The following is a 12,117-nucleotide window of genomic DNA, read 5'->3' as shown; positions in this document are numbered from 1 at the left end:
CCCATCAGGGCACATTGGCCCCGTCCTATCTGAAGCCATTGTTGTAATGTATTTGCTTATTTTCTACCTTCTGAGACTTCTTTCTTCCAGATACAATATCCTTCTCTTCTTTTTTTTTTTTAAACTTTTGACATTTTTTTAGTTTGTTTTAGTTTTACATTTCCCATAGTTTGTTTTTCTCCCCCCTCCTCCCATAGTGCGGCCGAAACGCTGAGAACTTCGACCGATTTTTCACCCGCCATCCACCAGTGCTAACACCACCCGACCAGGAGGTCATCAGGAACCTCGACCAGTCAGAATTTGAAGGATTTTCCTTTGTTAACTCTGAATATATAAAACTGGAGATGAAAGACTAAAAAAAAAAAAAAACCCCACAAACGTCTCAAGTCGTCCCCATGGTCCATACAGGGGGCTGTACATGTGTAATCCGTCCCGGGGTGGCATGCTCGCCCCCAGATTGTTGAGTATTCATAACCATGCCATCTTGCTGAGTATGTCTGGTACAGCCTTGCTGTGTATACAGAGCCCTGTTGTCCATTCCTTGTGTAACCCCCTTAGGATGAGAAGAAAAAGAGGCAATGTGTTAAGTCACATGACTAAGACGTCGCATTGGCTAGGTAGACCAAGAAGACTTATTACAAGCCAAATTCTTCCCTGGGACTAAAAGACTTTCTATTCTCGCTATATACAGATAAAAAGAAGTCGATACTATTGTGTGGCCCTGGTAGAGCATGTTTTTCTTCGTCAAGCTCCAGATTTACAAAACATATGGGTTCTGCTCATATGAGAGTCAGGGGGCTGTGCAGTATTAGGAAAACATGGCCGCTTTCTTCTAGAACAGCGCCACTCCTGCTCATTGGTTGTATCTGGTATTGCAGTACAGCTACATTCATTTGAATGGAGCTATGATGCAATACCATACCCAACCTTTAGAGAGATGTGGCACTGTTTTTTCTAACCCTGAAAAGAGATACCAATTGTGCTTTAACCATGTCCTTGCTGGGGAGGTCAAGTAGGACACCTTGGTTTGATTTATAATCCTTCCTATCCCAGGCCAAGGCAAGTCTGGAGGGTCTCAGTGGCCAGGGTTCTGCCAAATCTCTTGTGATATCGCAAGCTCGGTTCTGTCCCTTCCCTTATCTCCTACGCTCCATGTTTTCCCGAGCTGTGCTGCCTGTTTTCCACAGTATATTTCCAAAGGGGCCAAAGCCTATCGATGACATAAAAATTCAGCAGATGTTCCTGTGTGTGCGAGACCCCCATCATCATCATCATTTCCGCATGAGTGAAGAAGATAATGCACTAGCACAGCGAATGCCCCAGGCTCCTCTACAAATTGGCCAGTCGGCATGCAGCCTTAGCCAACCATTAACTCCTTACCCTCTTCACAATCCTGTCCCGGAGCACAGGGCCCCCGCACTGCCCGCTCGCCGCTGCTCTGGTGTGCACATCAGTATTACACTCCCGTCCTTTGCAGACATAACCCCACAGATATTTGAGGTCCATCCTCCCTTTCGAGCAATACACACCCCAAGACTTGCAGTCATGACATATTTTCAATATTGGGGCACTGACCAGTGTCGAAACTCTCCAAAAAGCTGTCAAATGCCCCCCTCAAAGGTGACTGCCAGAAAGTGAGATCTCACAGTTCTGAAAATGTCTGCGGCTGTCCAGCCATGGCATGCTGGGAGTTGTAGTTTTGCACCAGCCGGACAGCCGCAGGTTGTATTAACACTTTGTTGCAGATCACATTACACCCCAGCACTGTTATTGCAGCAATCCATATTAATTTTTTGTTTTAAGAACAATGCTAATTTTGGTATTTTTATGCTGGCAGAAGATTAATCATAGCAATAATTGTTTCCAATAGTGATATGTCTGCTGCTCTTTATATATGCAGTATTTGCAGCCATAGGCCCCTACTGGGTAACCATAAACCCCATCAGGTAATAACGGTGCTCAAATACTAGTGGACGTGGAAAGCTTAGGCTTCATTGACCGGAGTAGGGGTCTTCACACACATTGCTGTCCATGTGGGTGGTCTTTATGGAATAAATACATGGGCTATATCCAATGCACTCATAAGCCATGGCTGCAGGGGGCAGCTTATCCATCCACTATGCTGCATAAAGTACCCTGGCCAAGGCAAAGGGGCTTGATGGCACTAGGGTCTGCTCTTCCCATCAGGAAAATAATTCCCAGCATATACAAAAGCTGGGCAGTGTATAAAACGAAGTCTCTGGGCCATATGACTTGTAAGGTGATGTAATAAGATGCATGTAAAGAAGTGTTCTAGTCCCAGGCTATAGCAATACAATGCAGCTCGCCTCCTTAGGATACGTCCACACTACGGAGCTCTTGCGGATAAATTGCCGCGCTTGCCCCCTGCACTCTGGCTTCAGTTCCATAGACTCCATTCCATGGTCAGGTGGATTCCATTGTCTGCCCGAAGAATGAACCTGTTCATTCTTTGGGTGGACAGCAGAATCCACCTGACCATAGAATGGAGTCTATGGGACCGACGGAGAGTGAATCCGCGAGCAGCGGAATCCGCAGCAAGTTATCCGCGAGAACTCTGTACATATATGGTAGATCAAGCACAATCTAATGGTATACAGCCTCCGCACTTAGTGGCAGACCCTTATACCATACCACTTCTCCAGTGACCTAGCACGTTAGAAAAAGTGTCACCATAACATTATTTGGCTATGTTCACACAATGTACGGACAACAGCCATTGTTTGTCACTCAAAAACAATGGCCATTGTATTGAGTGTCAAACAACGGCCGTTGTCGCATTGAAAATTGCATTAAAATCGATGCACAACAGCCTGAAATAATTGACATGAACGACCACATCAAACAACAAATACATTGTGTGAATAACGTCCGTTGTTAACTTTGACTTCAATGCAACACATTTCACCATGAAAAGAACAACCATTGTTTCATGCGAAAACAACAACCGTTCTTTTTATAAAATGTGCATTTTGTGAAAATAGCCTTAGGCTATTAAGTTGTTGCAACGGCCGTGATTAGTGCGGTACTTACGTTGTGCTGCAGGCTGAGGGAATCTCAGCAGGAGTGTATACACATAGTATACGCTCTGGCCGGGATCCCAAGCGGCGCTGTAGAAAACTGACATGTCAGTTTTCTGCGGCCACTATTCATTGAATAGCGGACGCAGAAAACCCTGTCAGTTCACACTATGGAGCGTGCGGCTCCGGCAGCACGCTCTATAGCGTGCAGTGGGGGGTTCTGATGCGGGTGCGCATGGATGCACCCGCATCAGAACTCAACGGCGCTAAAGATCATCTGGCCAGTACTGCACTACCAGCCGGGATGATCTTTTCTGAGACCGGCTGTTCTATTACAACATGTGAACATAGCCTTAGACTCTATTACTTATCCCCTCAAATTTATCCTCCTAATAGACAGACATGTTTGGTTGTTATATAACAGGGAAGGGGAACCTTTGGCCCTCCGGCTGTTGCAAAACTACATTTCAATCTTGCCTGGACAGCCTAATCTGTTGGGAATTGTAGTTTTGCAAGAACTGGAAAGCCCTAGGTTCCCTATCCCTGTTATATGGGGTCGGTGAATAGTATAAGATGGATGCTGTGCAGTGTATGATACAAGGTTGTGCACTAGGTGCATAGGAACAAGCTGTAAACATGTATACAACACAAGGCAGAGAGGAAAAGCCTTAGTCTTTGGCGCCCCTGACCTCCTACATAGTTCTAGACAGCACAAGGCCCCTTTCTGTGCTATGGCTGTGTATAAGAGTATACAGAGATCTTCCTTCAGTGGTGGCTGTGGATATGAGTAGACAGGTGCGTGCATGTTACATGAGACTGGGGTGACTGGTGTATGGAGGAGTACCAGGGAATCTTCTCATCATCAGGGTCTGAGCTTCCAGTATAAGGGGCCTTTTTTACCATTGTATATGATTTCTTTAGACTATTTTCAGCACATGATGATTTTGGGACATCCTGTTTGGGCGACTGTATTCATCCTCTGTATAAATGTCTTGTGCCAGTTTAACTTTTCGTACTAATAAAAATTGAATTTATGCCAAGTTTGTTTCCATTGGAGGACGTCCCTGCAGCTAGAGCTTAGAGGGTCTATCCCATAGAAAATGCAGTCCCGTCCACAGGCACCACGTTTTCCAGAGTGGATTGTTATACTGTATGTGATTGGAGGAAGAGATTTAGTAGATTTAATAATTTATTTATTCAAAGGGGTTATCCGGGTAACAAAAACAATATTCTAAATGACCCCCCTTCCCAATACCACCCTATGTCTAATATACATGTATAACCTATCTTGCACCCTTTTCCTGTTTTTTTTTTTTCTGGATGTCTAAAATCATCTTTTTGTCCACTCTGACAACATGCTGCTCCCTCTTTCCCCCTCCCTTTGTAGTCACAGAACATGTGATCTTTTTGTGGGCCGGGTAAGCTGTCTGTTGACTTGGTAACCCTGTCCCTAGGAGACATCATCTGCATCATCTCCATGCACCTGTGCTGCTTTCATAGACTTACATGTGTCCCTGAGCCTAGGTTTCTGTACAATGAAGAGTTATAGTTCTATCTCTGCTTGCTACCAGTGAATGCAGGCATATGTACCTGTCTTTGTGCGTTAGCTCTGCATATTGTAAGTGTTATGGATGTAGAGTCTTGATAGCACTAGAATGTTTTTTCATTCTACACCATGAACGCGTCAGCTCTGCTTACATCAGTTAGTATGGAATACATACCGGGGTGATGTGATGCAAAATCAGTGGGAAAAAAGAGCAATGGGCAGGAAAGAAAGCTAAGGGGGTGAGTATGCAAACAGACCGATCAGGGAGATGCATGATGGGGAATGTAGTTTCCTATCTTGGATATAGATCGTCTTTTAAGAAAAACTTGTAACTCAGGATTGGCAGCAGCTAGGAGACGGCTCAAAATACTCAGGAGGACTTGGTGAGTAATGGCCCTATTACACCAACAGATTATCTGACAGATATTTTTAAGCCAAAGCCAGGGATTGATTTGAAAAGAGTGTAAATCTCAGTCTTTCCTTTATTACCTGTTCTCTGTTTATAGTCCATTCCTGGTTTTAACTAAAAAAAAAAAAATCTGTCAGATAATCTGTTGGTGTAATAGGGTCCTAAGACCAGCTAGGGAGCATTTCTTAGCTCTTAGGTGGATAACCCCCTCTAAAGCCCCTATTTCACGGGTCGTTTTGAGGAGCAAACAAGTGCTCTCAGTGCTCGTTTGCTCCTCGTTCCGCTGCCGCCGCTATTCAACATGGCTGCAGCGAGCGGGTGAGTGCGGGATGGGAGGCGGGGAGCTGCGGGGGGGCTGCCCGGGTGATCGCTGATCGTCCGGGCAGCCCATAAGATACAGCAGCGTCTGCTGCCGATGCTCCTATTCAACGGAGTGACGGCAGCAGATCGTTGCTGTATCAGTCGCTTGTTTTTCAACATGTTGAAAAACAAGCGACTGCAACGATCAGCCGACATGAACGATGTCGGCTGATCGTTGCACTCTATTCTACGGGACGGAAGATTATCGTCCGTAGTGGCCGATGTCGGTCGAATACGGACGATAATCGTTCCGTGGAATAGGGCCTTAAGCCTCTGCATTTTCCATCTTTAGGAGTCCTGTGGGTGGACCTACAGACAGTGGGTGGCAGACTTCCCTGTGTAAGTGTGCATAGAGATAACTGTTGTCCACCTGGACTTGACAGTTATCTCTGAACACTCCTAAAGGGTAGGAGATAGGGTCCATTTACACAGAAAGATTATCTGACACATTATCTGCCAAAAATTTGAAGCCAAAGCCAGGAATAAATGAAAAATCTCAGGCTTTCCTTTATGACCTGATCTCTGTTTATAGTCTGTTTCTGGCTTGGGCTTCAAATATTTGACAGATAATCTTTCTGTGTAATGCTGCGTTTACACGGAACGATTATCGTTCGAATTTGCACGAAAACGATCGAATTCGAACGATAATCGTACCGTGTAAACGCAGCGAACGATCAAACGACGAACGAGAAATTTTGATCTTACATGTTCTTAAATAGTCGTTCGCTAAAAATTCGCAGATCGTTCCGTGTAAACAGTCATTCACTGATTTAACCAATGTGTGAGATAGGCTTAAGCGATCGCAAAACAAAATTTCCGTACGATATATCGTTCCATCTAAACGCTGATTGTTATAAAAAAAAAATTGTTACTTCGAAATCGTTAATCGTTCAATCGGGCGAATTATCGCTCCGTGTAAACGCAGCATAAAAGGACCCTATCAGTCACTGATTAAGACCGCTTACTAGACTCCTAAGCATAAAAAAAAAAGGTTTTAATGAATGAATTAATAATTCTAGTGATTCTCCTTCAACAATAATATGTATCAATCTGCTCAGTTCTTTTTGCTGAAAAACATGGTGTTTGCAAATTCAGCATGACAGGTCCCTTTAAATCAGAAGACCCATGTGAACAGTGGAAATCAGCTCTCCACATACTGGTTATGGAAGTGTACAGTGTAAAGCATGGAGGACAGAGAATTATTATTATTATTAGCGATCAGATGGGAGGTGGAGATCACATTACCCAGACTTCACTAGTGACTGTGAAGAACTAGAGTGCATGGCAAGATTTCCAAGAGTTAGGCTACGTTCACACAGAGCAAAAGGGGCAGATTACGCGAGGAAATATTTCCGCCTGAAATCAACTGACGCTGAATTCCAAGCAGAATGTAAGCAGAATCCCTGCGTATTCCGCTAGGAAAGTGTTCAGCTCGTAATCAGCTCTTGACAAATTCAGCGAGTATTTGGCGAGTAAACTAGACTATACCAGAATATATACTAGAATCCTCCTCCCCCTTTTATCTCCATTTCCGCGCTAATTCAGCGCGTAATTTCCGCTTGTATTCCGCGCTGAATACGCGCATATTCCGCGCTGAAACAGAAAATCAGAGCCCCATTGATTTGTATAGGATTCCGCTAGCGGAAGAATGAACATGTTCATTCTTCTGGCGGAAAGCGGATTAGGTCAGTGCGGAAATTCCACTGTGTGAACTGCAGAGCAGAATTTCCATTCAACACAATGGAAATTAGCTCTGCACCTATTTTAACGGCTGAAATTTCAGCGCTGATTCAGCGCAGAAATTCAGCTGCTTTTGCTCTGTGTGAACGAGCCCTTATAGTGTATTAGGAAAACATGGCTGCATTCTAACACAAATTGCACCACAACTGTCCGATTCAATATTGAAAACTGGGCTGAGCTGCAATACCACATACACCCTGGGGACAGGTGTGGCACTGTTGTTGGAAGTAAGCAGCCATTTTTTTTTTCTAATCTTATACATCTTGGGATTTAGATGCTGGGAGGTTTGGATAAGGTGACTGGGCAGCTGTGGAGCAGGACTGGTAATCCCTGGGATCTACAAGCATGGAGTCACATTCTACAGTATTGATGGTTTTGTCTTAGTGAGGAGTCCATAATGGATGTAATGTCTCTGACAATCACCAGTGATTGGCTGATGCGGGTCATGTGAAGTTACATCTCTGTGGGCGCTACAGGGAAAATGAAAGCTGCCCACAGCAACCAATCAGATTGCAGCACTCGTTCTTCAAAGACACTTTTACAAACTGCGTCCTGATTGGTTGTTCTGCGCAACAGCTTCAATTGTGCCCCTGACAATTATCCTTGCTGCCTAGTCATATAGGGGAAACCATCAGCTGAAGGCAGAAGAAGAAACGTCATGGTAAGTTTAATATAAAGTTTTGGGGTTTTTTATCCAATTTTTTTAACAATTTTTTAGTTTTTTTTACTTTTGAATTTTTCTGTAGTTTTTTTTTTCTTTATTTTTTACTGTGATTTTTACAAACTTCTTTGCGTGTGTGTGTGTGTGTGGTAACATTCAGCCTTAAGTCTCATTTACACTTCTGTGTTCTGGATCTGTATTATTTCAGTTTTTATTCAGCGAGAAAATGGTGACCATACATTTAAATAGTTTTTATTCAATACACACACAGTTATGTTCAGATGGTGTTTTATTTGATTGTGTGTTAGATTTTTCTTTAACAGTTTATTCTACCGGTTCTGTTACTTTCCCATCCGTATTTGTTGTGTGTTGTTTTTTTTTTATTTAACCCTTTAATGACCAAGCAGTTTTGTTTATTCATTGTCCCCTTTAGTTTTTATTTTCCTGTCGACTTACCCATATGAGAGAGAGTGTTTGTTTTTTGTCGGACAAGTTGTACATTGTTATTGAACCATTTTCCGGGTACATATGGCTTTCTGATCACTTGCTGTTGTGTTTTTTTGGGAGACAGATTAACTAAACACCACAAAGTCTAACAACGTTTTTTTTTTTTTCTTTTATACTTCTATAAAGTTCACTAGGTGTGATAAATACTCATATAATTTTATTTTTGTTTGGGGCTGGGGGGGGGGGGCGGTATTTTTATTATATTAAAACTATATTGGCAAAATCTTACTTTTTTATTAGCACCACAAGGGGACTTTGACTTGCAATCTCCCATTCACTCGTATAGTACACTGAACTTCTAATATAGTGCGGTGTATTATGCGGTCAACCTTACTTAATGGGTGACCTGTCCAGTCCTACCACTAGCTGTCAATACATGTTATACCTGGGAGCTTTCAATAGGCCTCAGAGGCTATGGAAATCATGTGACCAGATGCCTTTGGGAGTGACATGCCCAGAAACCACTTGTTGCAATCCCAATGGGACCACGGCATCTAAGAGGTTAAACTACGTAGAGTAAGGATTTTGCTGCTCCATAGTTACAGCAGGAGCCCTGCTACATGCAGCAGCTGATATTCTGCACAAGATGCCATAGCTGCCTAGGGCAAAAGGTGTATTTTGGTCATTAAAGGGTTAAGAATTTATAGTTTGGGTTTTTTATCTGATTTTTTGTTGTTCTTGCTGGAATACAGATTTAGAAAAACAGAACAACTGTGGTCATGTGTACTGTGCTGAAACAGAACATGCATTATAGATTTAATCCATTGACTTCTATGGGGCTAAGATCGCTGCTAATTTAGAACGTGCTGCATATTAAAAAAAAAAAAAATCTCTATAAAAAATAGAAATGTGAATAAAATCAGTGACACTGGAAGTGTGAATGAGCCCTCAGTGAGTTGGACTAAAAAAAATGTATGTACAGATTTTGCATAGTTCACACTGTTTCTCTTTTTTTCCATCCTATATCTGTGATATCATTAACACAGCGGAAATATTGTTAAAGGGAAAGTCACAGCATCTACCCTGCTGTTATATCCCTATAGCGCAATTTTGTTATTGTGAGCCTCAGCGCTGTTTTCGGAGAAGTCTGGACTTTATTCATTATGTAAATGGGACAGTTTGCTGCCCTGGGGGCGGGGCTACCACCCTCATGAATATTCATGTGATCATACCGCAGCCCAAAAAACTTTTAAAGTTTAAAGGGGTATTTCGCTCAAGCATAACTTGTTGCTTCCCCCAGTTCTCAGCTGCTGCTTTCTGCTGAAGACACAAAAATCTGTGTGTGAGCTTTTCTCTCTGTCTTCCTCTCCTCCCCTTTCCCTTCTGAGACAGCTGATGTAAACAAGTCCCTGGCAGGCTTTATCTGAAACTTTTGTAGCTTCTTTGTAATGCTGGGAGGGTTATTCTGAGGTTAAGTTTCTGATAAACTCACTTTTGATTAATCCTTCCAGTATTACAAAGTTGCAGATAGGGACCTGTTTACATCAGTCCTCAAAAGGGAGAGGGAGAGAAAAGCTCTCACACAGGTTTCTGTGTCTTCAGCAGAAAGCAGCAGCTGATAACTGGGAGAATGAGACAGAATAAATAATAACAAGTATGTAAGAATTGTTAGTCTCACCATGGGCAGCAACATATCAAAAGTTATGTTTTAGTGGAATACCCCTTTAAATAAGTAAATATAATGACCGGATTCTGTGACGTCACGTTGTTTCCTGCCTGGCATGTGAAAGGATTCTCTCCCATTGGCATTAATAGTTAAATATTTCCACTGGTTAATGATGGGAAGTGGTGTCCATGAGACTGATGCAGGTTACTGGGGGTGGGGGGTGTAGTGGGCTAAGCAATAAGCTCAGCCATCTTTGATGGGAGCTTTAGTAGTAACCCTGAGGGTGCAGCTAGAGGAGTGCCCGCTCTGTTACATCCCTATATCGTGAAAGAGATCACCGGGGCCTACATTCGTACAGCGTGCTCTGTGTAGCATGGTAGAAGGGTTGTCATGGTAACTGTCAGAACATGTGAGCTCTGGGCATCTTGCAGAGAGATGGGTGAAGATCTGCTTTTGCTGCAGGGATTTAACCCTTCGTGCTAATGGAGGCGATTCATGGCAGAGTGGGAACGTCCTTCTGCTCTGATACGAAGCGAGCTGGAGCTAAACGTACAATGACACGCGGGCGCTCTATAGATGCGGGGATAGTACGACATTTATACCTCATCGGGGTAAGGAAGCTGGGACCATCGCTCTCGCATTGCTTCATTATCTCATAGGATGGGAAACGGGGTCAAATGAAAACCTATGGGGCTATATGTGGGGTCCCATAACGGGTGGCTTCACTTTAGTTACCTGTTTGTAGATCTTATGGTGCGTTTACACAGAGAGATTTATCTGACAGATTATTGAAGCCAAAGCCAGGAACAGGTCTCAAAAGAGAGACTGAGATTTCTCCTCTTTTCAAATTCCTTCATGGCTTTGGCTTCAATAATCTGTTAGATAAATCTCTCTTTGTAAACGCACCATTAGTTTTTGACATCCATTGGTGATTTAAAGGGGTTTTTCATGTCTATAACATTGATGGTCTATTCACAGGATAGGCCAGTAATATCTGATGGGTGTGGTGAACAAACCCTTTTAAAGGGGTTATCCCGTGCTACAAAAACATGGCCACTTTCTTTCAGAGACAACATGACTCTCGCCTCCAGTTCAGGTGCGGTTTGCAATTAAGCTCCATTCACTTTAATGGAACTGAGCAGCCAAACCCCGTCCAAGCTGGAGACAAGAGTGGGGCTGTCTCTGGAAGAAAGTGGCCATGTTTTTGTAGCGCTGGATAACCTCTTTAAGGGAGTTGTAATTGGAAGAAAAAATATGCAAAATAGCTCTCACACCACTTAGACAAAGTGGTATCCCTTTCAGGTCATCTTAGAACATTGACTGAGGATATAGGCTAAGCCAATGTTCTAAGACTCCTAGAAGGAATGAAACACTGATAACATGAGAGCTATCTTGCATATCCTTTCTTCCTAGAATTCCCAGCGGAGCAGGAGTGGCCTTTAAGTTTCCACACATCTTTATGACGGACTCCTCGTAAAGAGATTTAGTATCCCTTTGACCCAAGGGACTTGTATTGAAATGGAAAAACATTGCTGTGGTGCCACCCCAGTCCACAGGTTGTGTGTGGTGTTGCAGCTCAGCCCATTTGCATCAATACAACTAAACCGCAATTACAAGATACCTGTGATGTCTGGAACAAAAACAGCCACGTTTTTCTAATCCTGGACAATCCCTTTTTGGCCTGGCAGGTCAACAGTCCCAGATACGATCAGGTTGGGTTTTCTTGTCCGGTTTGGAGTCAACGTAGTGGAAGGGGTGTCTGTAAGCCATAGAACTCCCCTACCTACAAGCACCCCATCCAGTCAGGTGCCCATACACATACAATGGCTGTTTGCTGAATGTCAACTGTTCCTCCTGACTGTCCCATACATGAGCATGTTAGTGTGTTTAATATAGAATATACCATTAGACACTGCTACTTGCGACTTATCGCCCCCGAGAAGAAAGGACATGTAAAAATCCAACATGATTGATCCTTCTTTTCCCTGAAATCCACTATAAACAAAGAATCAAGACACCCCATATACAATTTTGTCACATTTGGCTGTTTTTCCTTTGTGTTTGGCCACCTTTAGATGGTTGTTTTACATGGCCGTGCCGCATGGTAAAACAATGTGATGACAACAGACCCTTCCATCTGTTTCTACCGCAAACAAAAAGTCCAGTTTTATTAAAATGTTTGAAAAGCAAAAAATTCTGGTCATTGGACTTACATTACGTTTTTGTTTGACCCAATCCAATAGCAAGGTT

General features: G+C 43.1%; 1 protein-coding gene across 2 annotated transcripts in view; it reads left to right on the top strand.

The window, feature by feature from the left end:
* The window catches only part of PRKCB (protein kinase C beta), a 143,924-nt gene extending 141,465 nt beyond the window's left edge, over positions 1-2,459 (top strand). For both annotated transcript variants that reach the window (XM_069983997.1, XM_069983998.1), the window contains one exon: positions 198-2,459. In XM_069983997.1, the coding sequence (XP_069840098.1) occupies positions 198-356 (159 nt within the window). In that variant the 3' untranslated portion in view covers positions 357-2,459. The remainder of the gene's footprint in view (positions 1-197) is intronic.
* Positions 2,460-12,117: the final 9,658 nt, after the last annotated feature.

This window comes from Dendropsophus ebraccatus, chromosome 9 (assembly GCF_027789765.1).
Source record: "Dendropsophus ebraccatus isolate aDenEbr1 chromosome 9, aDenEbr1.pat, whole genome shotgun sequence".
Taxonomy (NCBI): Eukaryota; Metazoa; Chordata; class Amphibia; order Anura; family Hylidae; genus Dendropsophus; species Dendropsophus ebraccatus.
This window is presented reverse-complemented; position numbering and strand designations above follow the sequence as displayed.